The 16,021-nt window shown below is 36.9% G+C and overlaps 1 protein-coding gene across 1 annotated transcript in view; it reads left to right on the forward strand.

The window, feature by feature from the left end:
- The window catches only part of SNX9 (sorting nexin 9), a 93,681-nt gene that overhangs the window by 64,046 nt on the left and 13,614 nt on the right, over window positions 1–16,021 (forward strand). The window contains exons 7-14 of the mRNA XM_067542478.1: window positions 806–890; window positions 2,659–2,784; window positions 3,093–3,210; window positions 6,142–6,272; window positions 7,969–8,072; window positions 9,776–9,879; window positions 12,749–12,826; window positions 14,913–14,989. Of these exons, the coding sequence (XP_067398579.1) occupies window positions 806–890; window positions 2,659–2,784; window positions 3,093–3,210; window positions 6,142–6,272; window positions 7,969–8,072; window positions 9,776–9,879; window positions 12,749–12,826; window positions 14,913–14,989 (823 nt within the window). The remainder of the gene's footprint in view (window positions 1–805; window positions 891–2,658; window positions 2,785–3,092; window positions 3,211–6,141; window positions 6,273–7,968; window positions 8,073–9,775; window positions 9,880–12,748; window positions 12,827–14,912; window positions 14,990–16,021) is intronic.

Here is a 16,021-nt window from a genome sequence, read left to right on the forward strand (position 1 = left end):
CTAGGTGATGCAGACACCGTGACTTTTCGAAGCAGGAGATGTCGTGATTGGTTAATGCAGATTTCACTGTTCTATACTGCAGCCTATTTAAAAGCCGCCACCACCACCAACAAAACCTGTAATTCAGGAGCATTTCAAACTAATTTGTGAATTAAGTCAAACTTCACTCCCTATTGTTGCTCCATGCAAACAGCAGCTGCTTGGCAGCACTTCAAGGGCCAGCTTCTTTTGGTCTAGTCACTTCATTGAAATTAGACTTCTCTGGTTGTTTTTTTTTTAATGTAAATTTTGATTTGGGGACACAATAACATCACTTATTAATTCTGGTTAGTGGGTAAACTATGTGATTATCACACTTAAGTCCTGTTCAGAACTACTAGAAACAATTGTAACATTGGCTATGAACTACAATTGTTGTTTATTCTCTGTTTATCAGATGACTGATGTGAATTCAAATCATTTTAGCTGATGAGTGATGAGGTAATAGAATGGCAGTTGCTGCTAACTATTCCATTGTCATACTTCTTCTGATTGGCTTTGAGTACCAGACCTATTGTGCAGTTCAGCCAATCAGAAACCAGTTTAGTATCTTGTACTTTGATGAATAAAGATGATTATTCAGTAGCTGAAGCTTTACTGTTTTTTTCAGTGAATAATTAGCCAGGTTTCATTTAATACAATTAGGCTATCACCTCTCTTTAGCCCATCAGGAATAATGAGTGTTTAAAAACATGGCAGGAAATTGTGAGCCTGCCAAAGACGGGATTATGAAAAAGGAATTCAGTCGCTTTATTTCTTTCATTAGATTCCCTGGATTTGCAAAACCTGGAATGGAACAGTATCTGTTGGCAAAGCAGCTAGTAAAGCCCAAAGAGAAAATTCCCATAATTGTAAGTTGTTTTTTTTCCTCATCCAAGTTATTTTTAAGACGTGTTGATGCTAAAAGATAACACTGGAGGGAGATTAGTACAAAGGTGTAAGTACAAGCTTAGTTTGGTAACCTAGTGCCTCTAGTATCATGGATGCTATTTTTGTGTGTGGTTTTTTATTTGTGGAGAACGTGCAGTTAGGGCCTGATCCTGCCAAGTGCCGAGCATCTCAAATGTCACTCACTTGCTTCAACCCGTGGGAAACTTGATGGTGATTGGGACAAACTTAATTGACTGGGGAGAGGAGCACCCACTGGGAGGATGCGAGGTGGCCCCTCCTCCTCCAGAGTCTTTAGCCACTCATTGTCCATCTGAGGGAGGAAGAGCGCTGATTGGTTCCTCAGCCTCCCCATTCATTATGTTAATCCCTAGCCTGGGTCATGCGGAGCCTCTTGTTGTTTCAGCAGCCCCATCCCCCGACCCCTTACAGGTAGCTCTGGAGATGTGTTTTGTGGATGGTGCGGGTCTAATCAGTCGCCTCTTCTGGGATGAGGAAGGAATTTTTTCTTCTCGTAGGGGCCAAAATGGCATAGACGTTGGCAGTTTTTGCCTTCCCCACAGTATCCTGGAGGCACAATTAGGTTAAATAAGAATAGGATTTGTTAATTCATGGTAGTACTTGGTAGGGATGTTAGTTGGTTGCAGTTTGCAACCAGTTTCCAGTGCAGTTCAAAGGCTAAAAGAAACAGTTCCCAGAAGTAAAAGACCTGGGATTTTGCTGGGTCTTGTGCCCATGGGATAGGGGGAGACATTGTAGGCTGAGGTCCTCCCCACTTTTAATATCCTCTGTCCTCCTTGAGATGTGGGGGGTAGGATTCTGATGAGCGAGCTGAGTGCTGGGGATAGGCTGAGGAGAGTCTACCCTTCGTTATGGGTTATATGGTAGGAGCCCTGTAACCCCCCATGTCGGAACCACTTAAAATGCCTGGTATGTGAGTATGAGTGATAGCACAGGTAACGCCCCTCCCCTGTGTTAAATTTAATAAAGTTGCAGCCTGTCACTTAAAAGCCATCCCTATGTTTGTCCTCATTCGTTGCAATGTCCAGATTAACTCCTTTGATTTTGATGGGAGTTGAGATGTTCAGCAGCATTTATCAGGATGAGACTCTTAAATCCTTCCTTCTTTGACTGTGCTAATTTTTCTAGTGTTCTTGTAATACTGCTTACAATGTATTTATTCTGCATGGCTGTGCGATAGACACATTTACCTAACATTTAGGTAAAATAAAGCCTAGTCTGCAAACCCTCACTCATGCAAGTAGTCCCATTAAATACAGTGGGGATTCTTAAATCAGGGTTTAGAGAATCAAAAGACCTGCAAATTACTCAGTGGAGAGAGTTGGGAGTTTCTGGTGAGAAGTCATCAAGGGCAGCATCTTCCAGTAGTAGCCTCTTAGTTCATTATCAGCAATTCTAATACAGGTAAATTGTTTGTTATAAGAAAAACAGCTCATGCTATTCAAAATTTTGAACAATAATTCTAAAAGCCATTTCAGTTACATTATGCACCTCTGATTAGATTTATAAATGAGAGGTAGTGGACTCAGTATGTGACTAAGGGCCATGCTGCGAATGGCTCTGAGTGCCTCCTGCAAGCTGCTGAGCACCCTCAAGTATCAGTGTAATCCTTGGATGCTTAGAGGGTCCAGCATAAATTTTGGTTGCTTCCTTGTGAAGAATGGTCTATTTACATTTATAAAATTAATATTTTTTTGTAATTTCTTGCAGATTGGAGATTATGGCCCTATGTGGATTTATCCTACCTCTACATTTGACTGTGTGGTGGCAGATCCCAAAAAGGGCTCCAAAATGTATGGCTTGAAGAGCTACATAGAATATCAACTAACATCTACTGTAAGTGTGTATGACCCAGGACTTCCACTCTGTGTGTAGAATTGGAAAGGTTGGACTGTGGTAAATAACAGATGGGTTAGGGAAAAGTTATCACTTTTTCCCAATTTGTAACTTTATTATTTTAGGAATATCCTAATGTTTCCATCCCTGGAGCCTCAAGGCACTGTTTTTAAATAGTAAATATTTTGATACTTTGTGCTAAAGCTTTCCTCTAGCTAGTTAGTCACAGAAACAGTTTGTAGATGACTTGACTTTAATTTTTTCAAGGATCCATCATAAGTCAGAATTTTCTTTTGCCTGTTCTGCAGAACACTAATCGATCTGTCAACCACAGATATAAACACTTTGATTGGTTATATGAGCGTCTCCTGGTTAAATTTGGATTTGCCATTCCAATCCCGTCTCTTCCAGACAAGCAAGTCACAGGTAAATGATTCCGGCTGTGAACTCAAGGAAAAAGCCTCACATAAGTGACCTTCTCCTTATTTCTCAATGGTTTTGAAAAGGTGGCATAGTAATATTTTCAGAGTTCAGAATAATTCTCCTTTTGGGTATGGTGGCCTAATGATAGTCTGACTCATGGCATATGTCACTAACTGTTCAAAACTCAAATTTGATTCTTTTGCCACTGGGCTGGAAAACTTAAGCACTACAGAGGGAGTGTGATCAGTCTTGATAGTGAATTGGGTCTCATCATTCTGAAACAACCCCTTGGGTAGTTTTGGGGCTGACTCTGAGACAGCTTCCCCTTCATTTGGTTAGAGAGACCATTATCATGACATAACCGCTTTTTAAGTTTGGAAGAGCAGAATAATAAAAGTGAAAGTTGTGGGGGAGAGAGGAAGGACTCCCAGAGGGCACATTGTTGCTTTCCTGTTTATAAGTAAAACATTACATCCGTTTTCTTGACAGTTGATTTCACACTTGCTGAAAAAAGTTATACACAAAATGTTTTTTGTTTATTTTTATTTTTGATTTATTTTATTTATTTACGTAACCCTCTGCCCCTGATAGTACTCCTAAAACAACGAGGGGTTGACACACACCATTTGAAGTCAGTGGGAGTCTTTCCTGGGAGCCTTTCCTTGATTTCAATGGATATTGGATTGGGCCCTCAGTGCTCGCAGCAGCTCAGTCATCACAGTCATGTGTAATCTCAGAATCTGTGCATATTGGTAGAGTTATATGGCACATTAACAGTAATGTATTTGTTAAATGAGTGTAGTGAATTGGACATTTAATGGGAATTGGAGACCTATGCTGGAAGGAAACAACCCGTAATTTCTGTTGTATTTAATTGTGTTCCGTTCTCTCTTTATTTTTTTTCGGTGAGACATTTATGCAGTCTTTTTTTTTAAAAAGGCAACAAGTCACAAAAAAACAAAAAACCGCACACAAACAGGCATGCAGCCAGCCATGTGGCTCTCTCTGTACCACTGAAAATGCAACAGCCCCTCTGTGTGTGAAGAAAGTTGAGCATTGATGCAAATGCTGGGAAAAATGCCAAGGAAATTGAAAAGTGAGGAAGTGACTTTGTTCTCCCTTAGCTAGCCTCATGCTTAGAATTCCACCAGTATTTTTATTTAAACACGTGCACACGAACTAAAAAGAAACCAGAAGACCTGATGATGTCTCTCTAGCTTTCATTGTAATTGGATCATAAAAGACTCAAAAGAGAATCTGGCATCACAGTTACCCTTTTGTCTTTGGTATTCTGTGAGTGAGGGTGATTTTGTTGATTTGTGCCAAGAAAGGGTACTTATTGCCTTCAGTGAGTAGGTTAAATAAAACTTTTTTTTTTTTTTTAAATGGTCGATATCTTTCAGCATGCTCATGTTTCTTTCAGAGGACGGCTGGACAGAAAAAAAGCTATTCTAGACACTAGTTTGTGGAAAGCCTGCTACTGTGCCAGCTATTACTTTCTTTAGACAAGAACTGTAACAAGAATCATGTTTTTGCTGGCTGCTTTGGATACATAGATATGATTTGCAAAGGTTCCAAATATGTTATCATTCATGTCTCCTTACACTGATTCAGATACTACTGAAGCTTTAGTGCAGCTGGATGATGAAGCAAATTATAGTTATGGAACATGTTGTCGTTTCTTTCAGTCTTAAATTATTTTGTTAATAGACTAGACATCATTAAGTATGGATGTAGTTTCCTATTGTTTTCAATATTTGTGTACATATCTATCAGTTAGTATTGCCAACCCTTTTCCTTGTTTGTATCTCACTGCTTTAGTTTTCTGTGAGTTTTTTAAGCTGCTGCCATAGCAACTATGTCATGTTTATATTTAAAAAAAAAAAAATTCGCTCCTTTAAGGACTGTCATCTACATCACTATGTAGGATCAGAGCAGTTAGTGTACTGTAACGATGCCTTATCCCTTTCAAACATACATTATTCATAGTGTAGTATGTTGGACTCATCAAATGAATGAGAGATCCCCCCACCCCAATTTTAACTATAAAATGATATTGTCTTTTTAATTGTAACAAAACCAAGGTAATTATCAATACACAATGGTGGAAATTATAAATTGCATTTAATCAGTTACCTACTTTTAAAATGCAATAGAGTTTCAGTGATATATGCTAAATCTCTGTAGTTAGAAAAAGCTCTGCACTTCATAAATGCCAAACTTTGGTATTCCTTTAGCTTCATCTTTTCCAGTTTACGTGTTTTTAAACAAAAACAAAAACAAACAAACAAACAAAAAAAACCCCATAATCCCCAAACTCATGTTGATGAATACGATATGTATACATAGAAATTTTGAAGAAGTGGAAAGGTATTTATTTGGTGGTGATGGTGGGTTTTTGTGTATCTGCCTTCATATATGAACTTAACAGATTCAGAAGCATTATAACAGGACATATTACCATATTTGCCAAATAAATGGCACTCCATTTTGTTTTTACACTTTCTTTAAAAATTGGTATCTGCTCCTGTTATGTTCTTGATTTAAAGAACTGAATAGATTGCGTTAATCAAATCAAATCATGCAATATGAGCATGCCTGTAAATTGTCTTGGGTCAACTAATTAACTACACTCGCTGGAAACAGAGAAATGACATGCCATTATCCTTTTTTTTTTTTTTTTTTTTTTTTCCCAGAATCAGACAAAAAAGGGGAACTCTCTAAAATGTTACCTGGCCATTATTTAAAAATAACAATCCTACTTACCAACAACTAACATCTCTTACTCATAGGTTCTTCTAATTTTCCAAGCTACAGAAAGTAGCCATTTCATAATCCACCAAATTTAGTTGAAAAGAGCCTGTTTTTATTTTAAAGATACATGTGGGATGCTGCTAAAGCAGAAATATATAGTTATTACTCAGTATATTGCAGGGCGCTTTGAAGAAGAATTTATCAAAATGCGCATGGAGAGGCTGCAGGGTTGGATGACCAGGATGTGTCGTCATCCGGTTGTTTCAGAAAGTGAAGTTTTTCAGCAGTTCCTCAATTTCCGGGATGAGAAGGTAGGAAAAAATTCAGCCTTGTTACAGTCAGAAAAGAGAGATTACAAGAAAGGGATTTAGACTGATGAGCTCATTTTGCACAGGAGACTGGTATTACATTTTGTATCCTATAGATAATAAATGTTTTTATTTCTGTCTGCTCCTCCAGTGGGCAATAGACAAGAGCTATAAATTGCCATGTATTTGGTAGACTTGATTCACTTAAGAGGAATAGGTTTGCCTAATGAAATTTTATTGCCATTTGTCCGAATAGATTCGTATTGTAAGGTACATTTGTTCAGAATTAGCAGAACAACAATTTCTAATTCCCTCTCTCCATTCACTTCTCTCACACATTGTATCTCTAGTTTGTTATATTTCTGGATGGAATAAGAGAAAATAGAATGAGAGAAATTCTAATAGCAATTATATAATAGTGGGTGAAAAATAGACAACCAAAGGGTGTGTTTGCTTTCTTTAACAGAATAAATCTAGTGTGCTTCCAAAGATTTCTGTGGCTGTTGGTCAGACTCTGCTGACCTCATTTATTGTTGGTTAACTTGTTAGTCAGTCTGCAGTCCTATTGATCTGTACTGTTCTGCTTCCAGAAACCATTCATTTTGCAGAAGAACTTAGAGGCGCATGGTCCTAGTACTGCATTAAAAAAGATAGAAAAAGGGGTTGATCCTGCCCTTTGCCCTTATTGAAGTTGATGATAACAAGATCATGCCACAGGTTTGCCTGATGATAGAATCCTAGAAATGTAGGGCTAAAAGGGAGCTTGAGAGGTCATCTAGTCCCGCCCCTTGCACTGAGGTGGGACCAAATATACTTAGAAAGTATACCTAGACCATAAGCTTGCTTCTTCAGTTTTCTTGTTCCTCCTCATTTTGTTTAATTTTCTCTGGAGCTAATTGCAAAGCTCCAGCACTAGTATCTATATGGCTATATGTTGACTGCTAGGCCTGCATAACTGGCATTCTATTTTTAAAGGAGAATATTTTGTTTGAAGTATTCATGAGCAATAAAGGCAAAATGTGTAGAGTGCATGTTTATCCACATTGTTCAGCTAGCTAAGATAGGGTCATGCAACTGTCGTCCTAGCTTGTCAGCAGTTTCTGATGCTAAAAACTGAATGGCTGGCTCTTGGCAATCTCATGACTGGTGACTTGAAATAGGGAGAACTGATGCTGTAACTTATCTAGGATTTAAAAAAAAAATTCCACTAAGAATTTAATGTGGCAGTTGCTATATTTCCTTCTCCTGCCATTGTTGTTTTTAATTAAACAAATATGACCAGCTGGGGAAGATGATAGTAAAAAATTTAAGTTGCTTGATCCTTTAACCTATTGGATGATGACAATCCAAAGATACCACATATAACTAAACAGAGTGGGGCATAATTTTTAAAATGTGACAATTTAGATATGCGCATAATCACTTTTCTTCTGTAATTTGGTTATATGAAAAGTAGTTTCAATGTTGTATATATTTATGTATTGCACAATGTATGATTCACATTTTCAGTTCAGTGCCATGATATAGAAAATGAAATGCATTTTTTTTTTTAAAAGTTGAAATTCTGACCCTATAGAAGATATTGGCAAAACTCCCATTGAAGTTGTATTCATTGCTTTGAACATCAGTTACTCAATTATGGGTAAATAGTGATGATCACATTGTACAGTATGCATTGTCCCATTGTTCTTATCTCAAGGAATGGAAAACTGGGAAGAGGAAGGCAGAAAAAGATGAGATTGTGGGAGTTATGATCTTTTCTACTATGGAACCAGAAGCTCCTGACTTGGACATGATAGAAATGTAAGGTGACATTCCCTTCTCTTGCACTGATATTTCATATCAACAATCTTTTATTACAAAATATTATCTCCTGATGGAAAGCTAGTGAACTATCCGTAGAACAAAAATTTAAGCTTGCATGAATATACATATTGGTGGCATCAAAAAACTTCTAGCAGTAGGTCATTGAGGTGAAACTGAAAAATGATAGCTTTCTCATAAAGTATCTTAATTGAAATTTGGTGGAGACCTCTCCAAATCTGTTAGAACTCTGACACAATAAAAGGATATTGCACAGAGACCTGCACACACAAGATCAAAGGCCAGAGTGAATGCAGACTCTAAAAGGCTTTCTCTTTGCAACGAACTTGAATCAGAATTAATGGGCATGGACAGAATAGTGGTGCTGAATCCTGCCAGCAGTGTAGTTACATGATATATTTTGTTCTTCACTTTGTCAGTTCTGAATCATTCCAACGCAACTACAGGTATTAAAAAAAAAAAATTTAATCTGAGGTGGACAGTCCTGTCAAGCAAGACCGATAATCTTGTGCATAAAATTCAAAAGATCATGTTTAATTCATTCAGTAAAGCATTCTGATGGGAGGGACCCGCACAAACCTAGTACAAATGAGGGAAGAGTGACTTAAAATATCAAACTTTTTAAAACCTTTTTTAAAAGGTCATATAAAAAATCAGGCAAGCTTTATAAAAGTGTTAAGGAATATATACATATACACTTACTTCTCTTAGCTAATCCTTTGGGCTCATTAAGGTGATAAATTGGATTTGCTTTGCAGGGCCTTCCTTTAATTCCCATATTCTTGTCTTAGAAAGAAGCATGAGGAGAGATGCGTGGTTTGCTTGCCACATCCCACTAGCTACAGTAGAACATGGGTGTTTGCACTGATTTCCATAATATCTGTACGTCTGTGAAGATACCAAATGTTTGTGCGTGAACTGATGTGACTGAATGAATAGCAATATCATAATGTATATACACTTAGAAAAAATAAATAGTTTAGCTATCTTCAGGTTAAAGATTGCATATTAGATGAAACTATATTTATATTCTCCCTAAAGAGAGTCTAGTTTTGACATTAATTTTCATATCGAGTCACCCTTTGTACACTGGTTCGTGTGAGTGCAGGATATAGCTGCTCTTTTTGTATACACCATCATTTTAAGAACTCAGATTTCTCTTGTCATTTTAATATTTATTTCTTCACACTTAAATTTTTAAATAATGTGTAGCTAGTGCTCTAGGGGAGCATTTTCTTCACAAAATTTAAAATACACAACAGCAGTGATAGTATATCCTTTATATGTGAGACTGCCATAGAGGATAATGTTATGGATTAGCTATGTAAACCTTTTGTTATCCAAGATAAGGAACCAGAGCAACAATGATAATCCAGTTGCAGACTTTTGTTAAAGGATGGAAAGTATAACGAAACAATAAAAAGCACAAGGCAAAGGACTCTGGAGTGAAATCTGGCCCCCCTGAAGTCAGTGGCAAAACTGCCACTGACTTTAGTGGGGCCAGGATTTCAACCCAGTCTTTTACTAGTTCTGTGAAATGCATAACACTCTTGGGCATTGTAAAAATTATTATTAATAGTTAAGTATTTGCTCAAAAGTCCATTGCGTCAGTTTAAATGCCAACAGTAGCAAATTGGAACAACACTCTATCTGTCCATAATTGGATTGCTCTTATCTCACAGAGAACAGAAATGTGATGCAGTTGGCAGATTCACGAAATCCATGGATGATGGAGTTAAAGAGTTGCTGACAGTGGGACAAGAACACTGGAAGCGTTGTACTGGACGTAAGTGTCACTTGGAAACTTCACTAGTTTAAGTCCTCTCTGCCTTGCTCTTTTATTGCTGTTTAGATATTTTTGCATATTTATTATTATTTCAATTTGAAGTGTACTTAAATCTACTGAATTCAAGAACATCTTCGGTTATGATGAAACCATACACTGAAAATTACTAGTAAGGCATACAAAGCTAAAAAACATAAAGATATCACCTTAAAGACACTTTAAAGCTTTTTTCCTTTTTCTCTCCTTCCCCTTCCCCAATATTACTACACCTTAACTAAATTTCCGGAGTTCATAACACTTGGTTTTGGGATAATTGCAACATCTCTGTATTGTATTTTACCCTAAATTATTGATATATACTGGCAACCATAACTACATTGTAACATAGATTTTTATCTGGGAATAATCACTATTTTAAAACTTCAAAATGATTATTACTACAGTTAATCTTATTATACCAGTAGTTTTCCCAAAGGCAAGTAATCTGCATTCCATTTCCTACAAAAATATGGAGTGGAGGACCATCTTTTTGTTCTGTTTGTACAGCACCTAGCACAATGGGGTCCTGGTTATTGCTACTGCAATACAATACAATAATGAACTAATAAGAGGCCAGCTGAGAAAATGTTTTAATATTTATGAACAATAGTTATCACAACGGTAGTGGAATATAATTAATATTTTACCATTGTAGTGAAATGCCAGTTAACCAAATGTCCATTATATCCCCAACAGTTATACTGAAGAAGAAACTTAATATCTGTAGAATTCAGGAACTGCATGGATTAAAACACATCCTTTGCCTCTCTTTTTCTCTCCTCTTTCAGTTTCTCATCTGGAGGAGGAGAAAAGGCATGGGATTGAAGTTTCTGGTTCTGTCTCCATGCCCTGCTCTTTGTTGTCTTAGCAGTCCCCATCGTTTTCCCTTTTTTGCTTGAGCGCAGTGCAGATCTATTCTTTCAGGGTTGGAGTACCACAGGAGTTGGAGTTTCAGGGATCCCTGATTATCTGAACCTGAGTTTACCCAAAAGATCTTGGGTATCCCTTTAGAGCATATTCACTTTCATAATATATTTTAAATGATACATGGTGGTAGAAGGAAATATTGGAAATACAAGTGAAAGAAGAAACAAGAAATTTTCTCTGCCAAAATGGCCACTTGGTCATGAATTCAAACAGATGTCTCAAAACTGAATGGCAGTGCCCTAACACTCTGGAGAAAGTCGAGGAAAAAGTGCTGAATTAATGGGGCATAACAGAGGCATAGTACTCTGAAAGGTACACAACACATAGGAAATGCTAGTCACAAAAAATAAAAATGAAAACGTGATGCATTAAATAATTCTTAGCAAGAATTCTACCAAAAAGGTATTCTAAGGATGCCATTGTATGGTGACAAAAGGCAGTACCTTGGTCTGTATACTAAAATGTCATGGCAATTGAAAAACCACTTAGTCCCTCTTCTGTCCACACAATACATTTTCCCAAATACAGATAATTAAAAGCAAACATATCTCAACTTCTCTTTTTCTATAATGGACAATTCAGACAAGGAAAAAAATTACTTCCATTTCAGAGATTATTTCAGGCGTAGGGGTCTATAGTATATGAATTATGCATGATGTTTATCATTTAAAATTTCAACCATAAACCACATCTTTTCTAATCTCATTGTGGAGAAATAATTTGTGCATGCATATCTTTGCAGACATAATAAAACACCAAATTGTATAATCCACATACAAGCACACATGGTTAGCCTTATAATTTTATACAATTTTATTAGTTCTGACTTTAAGTTATAAATTTGGAGACCTTAATGGCCCTTTTTAAGAGCTTCCTTTTTATTAAGAAATGTTATGAAGACCTACAACCCTGCAGCTAACACAATTTCTTAGTACAAAAGGTTATCCTAAACATCTAGTGCCTTCATGTTACTAACTCCAGGTCAAGGATATATCACTGACACCAATTTATTTTTAAAAGGGAGCTGTGGCTCACTTATGAAAAAAATCTCACTGTACTCCTGGGATGCATTTCTATAGGTTGCATGAATATGAATTAGGAATAAGGTGACACTCTGCCCAGTTTTGGGGTTCATTTAAACACAAAATATTCTGGTTTCTTCACAGAGGAAATGAAGGAATGCTTTTAAGCTTCCATTGTGGGGACATTTCACCTGAATCAAGCTTTTTAAACACATTTGTTGCTTTTGATAAGCAAGTATGGACCTCTATGGTGACCTTTTCAGTTCTTTTCTCAAGGTGCAATGGCAAACATTTCTTAGAAAAACATACATCCCTCTACTGAAGTGGCAGGTGGGAAGGGACATCAAGTTTTTTTTTGTGATCTGGAGGGGTGGAGGGTGTGAGATATGTATATCTCTGTATGTGATATTGATACACAAAAGATACGCCTGTTTGTTATATACAGAGAGACAGACAGATTCTATACACAGAGATGGATCCTCATTTGGTGTGTGGATTTTTAAAATATGTACTCATACATAGTTATATTTTAAAATAAGTGATATTGTGGTTCGAAGGTTTTTATTTGCATGATTTTGGAATGGCCGCTTTATTCAGGTATAGACATGCAGTGATACACTTTTTACGGATTCTCTTGCATCTCTTTGAGCTAACCTATAGAAGGACTAAATTTAAGACACAATATTTTAATCTTTTTATTTAAAATGGTTGCAGTTACAAAAATATTCATAAAAGGTAATACATATATATGATCTATAGTGACTTCTAGAACATTTTTTTCACAAAAATTAATGATTTATATTGAATAGCTGTTTGGTACCAGAAATGCTGTTCAGTGGAAGTGTAAAACAGTATTTACATCTTTACTTTCTTTTCTTCAGCATTACCCAAGGAATATCAGAAAATAGGAAAAGCCTTGCAGAGCCTGGCACTGGTTTTCAGCACCAGTGGTTACCAAGGTATTTTATATCTTCATTTGCACTGTTCTTCCATCTTAAGAAATATTATATCTAACGTGTTTTATTACACAACGTTTTGCTGTCAAAATGTTGTATTATTTTTGGGACCTTTTAATTTTAAAAATCTCAATATACATAACATTTTCGTCTATTTTCATTGACTGAGTATTAGAGTTTCAAAGACATAGCATGTTGTTTATGTTAGGATTGGAAATGAGAATGCAAATCAGAACATATTTTACAATGTTTTTGTTTAAGTTGAGATATTTACAGTAGCAGTCTGATCTAATACTAATTTGTAACATGGTCACTGACCTAGCTGACAATCCACTGTATCATTTCTTTCATGACTAATAGTTTCGTGTTACATTACAGAAGAAATGTGTGGATGTAAAAACATCTGCCATCACAAAATTATAGGGTAACTGTTATTGTGCCTGAGTGGGTCACAGCTGAAGATGTGAAATTCAGGACAAACTGCTGGGAAATAGGGCACTCTCACCCCAAACTGGTGGATGTTCTATCACAGATTGCTTCTTGAATATTTTCAGGAGCAATGTTCAATAACTGTTCCAAAATAATTAAGTCTAGAAGTGTATCAAAACTTCCATAAGCTTTTGCTCCCACGACCCACTTTTTTGACAAAACCCATTAATTTATGAGCACATTCCACAAAAGTACCATCATTAGACATTTTAACGTTTCTAAATTTTAACCTGTAACATTCAGGAGTGACCTTGAATTGCTTTGAGAGAATCTTTAAACATCACATAATCCAAAGCCTCTTCATCCCCTAACTCATTAAATACCTCTCTAGCTTTTCCAGTCAATCTGGTTAGTAGGACAGGCATTCGCTGTTTGTCTGGAACCCTGTGAAGATTACACAGGCGCTTGAAGTCAGAGAAAAATTTCTTTCTTTAGTATCTTTACTAAAGATCTTTTGGGACAGATCCTTTCCCAATTTTTGCTATCAAGATGAGAAGGATTTCCAGGATGTGGCAGATGCTTTTGCTCTTGCAGGATTTGGAGTTGAAGGTTGGCAGCTTCCACCATTTTTTGAGGTGCTTCTCTCTCAACTTGCTGCTGTTCCATGTGTCTTTGATGAGCTCTTTCCTCAGCAGCCAGCTCTTCCATACATGTCTTATACTCTTCCTGTTCCATCTCAGTGATCTAAATAACCCGAAATGTGTTGTTTTTTGAAATTTCATGATTTTGGTGGGCCTGCAGGGGCGTGCAGAGGAGTAAAAACTTGGCCACTTTTGGAAGGGCAAGCTCTTTGTCGTCCGCCCGTTCGTCATTTCTTTCCTCCCCTCCGCCCCCTGTGGCCCCAATGGAGCTAGCTCTCCCCCAAGGGGCCAGAGGAGCTGACTGGCTCTCCCTCCTGCAGCCCTGGGGAGCTGGCTGGTTCTCTCCCACTCAGCCTGGAGGAGCTCGCCTTCCCCCCCACTTGTGGTTGGAGGCGCGGTGGGCTCTCCTCCAGTGGCTGGAAGAGCTGTTGGATTCTGCCTCAGGGCCAGAGGAGTTCTGTGCCCCTGCATTGTGCATGTTCCTGTTGGCCTGACTTGTGACTTCTGAATGCTTAGAGTTAGCAATAGTGCTAGTTAGACAATCAAAGAGAATTCATTATTCATTAACTACAAGACACAAACATCTTTTTAAAAAACAAACTACTACAGTTAATCTCCTGATTTTAATAAGTGTGTCTTCACATACTCTAGCAGGCTTACCTTACCCTCTGACAATCCCTATCCTTTCTTATTAGCACAGTAATTAAAATGGTTTTAAAATGTTAAATACAGAATGCCAGATACCATGGTTAACTTGTGCAAGTTGAATGCCTGAATATTTAAACACTGCTTTTTATCACGTTAGTAATTTTATCCCCTCTCTAATGATACCAGTATACCAGAGTTGAACAGTGTTTTCTCCCTTTCTTTTCTGTATTTTTTTTGTAAATGTATAATAACTACAGCAGCACACAGGCTTTCATTACTTAAGAACAGCCTGAATTAAAAAAAACATTTGTTTATTCAGCAGCTGTATTTGTGACTTTGTTACTCAACCTTAATTCGAAATATATTTTCAGGAGAATCTGATCTCAATGAAGCAATAACAGAAGCAGGAAAAACATATGAAGAAATTGCCAGTCTTGTGGCAGAACAGGTATAAAAAATCCTAAAGCGAGTCAATCCAATACACATTACATGACAACATGCAGTGAGATTTGATCACTTTTTCCTTCTGCTCTGACTTTCTTGCAGAATTACTTTATATATTACTTACATAAGAAAATCAATATTTTTACAAACCACTTTTCAAAATTAAATTATAACTTGTTACTTTTTAAAATAATTTACATTATAAATTATTTCTCTTCCCTACTACATGTCCGCTGAAAGAATGGTGCTAAAAGGGATCTCATGTGGATCAGACAGCTGACATCTTGGCCTCAGAGAGATCAAATTGATCATCCCCACAACTGGTTAAATGCTGACTTTGGTGTCAGCAGGTAGCACAGGCGGTCCACTGTAGGTTTCTTACTGTTACTAATGCCATTAAGTAATCATAGGACAAATTTTCAAAAACATCCTTTGTATGGGCAGTGACCTTAGATCTAGATCTTGCTGCCCCCCATATGTATTGGTTTATGTTGTCTCATCATTTCATTGGGTTTAACCTGTAATTATCTAATTTTTAAAAAATAAACCCTGAATCTCCATCAGTGTTTGTTTAGACCTTAAATTTGGCTCCGTTTAGGACCTGATGATGTAATGCTAATCTCCAGAGTCCAATGTTGTTATCAAACCCATTGTTACACTAGGAAGTGATTTGTGTTTCTAAAACATGTTAACTTTTTTAAGGTAATAGTGCATTTATTTGCACAGTGTGTATCTGTGTGCATAATTTGTTTTGTCACTATTGTGGTTGGAAAAACTTCAGTGGAACTTTGAGATTAACAGCTATGGTAATAAACAAATATTAAGTACAATATGGAACACAAGTGTTTAAAAAGTGGCACTCGGTGTGCCTACTCTATTGAGGCCCTAGAACATCCTTATATAGCCCTTAATAGCCTTACATATTAAAAATAACGGAAAGATCTTCATTACCTTACTTGTATTCCGGCTAAACATTGGACATTAGAGTCTTTTCAGAATCCATAAATTCTCCCCTTTATCTAGAACTAACCATCTT

Source organism: Emydura macquarii, unplaced genomic scaffold (assembly GCF_026122565.2).
Source record: "Emydura macquarii macquarii isolate MOO-44397 ecotype Brisbane River unplaced genomic scaffold, CSIRO-AGI_Emac_v2 contig_705, whole genome shotgun sequence".
Lineage (NCBI taxonomy): Eukaryota > Metazoa > Chordata > Testudines > Chelidae > Emydura > Emydura macquarii.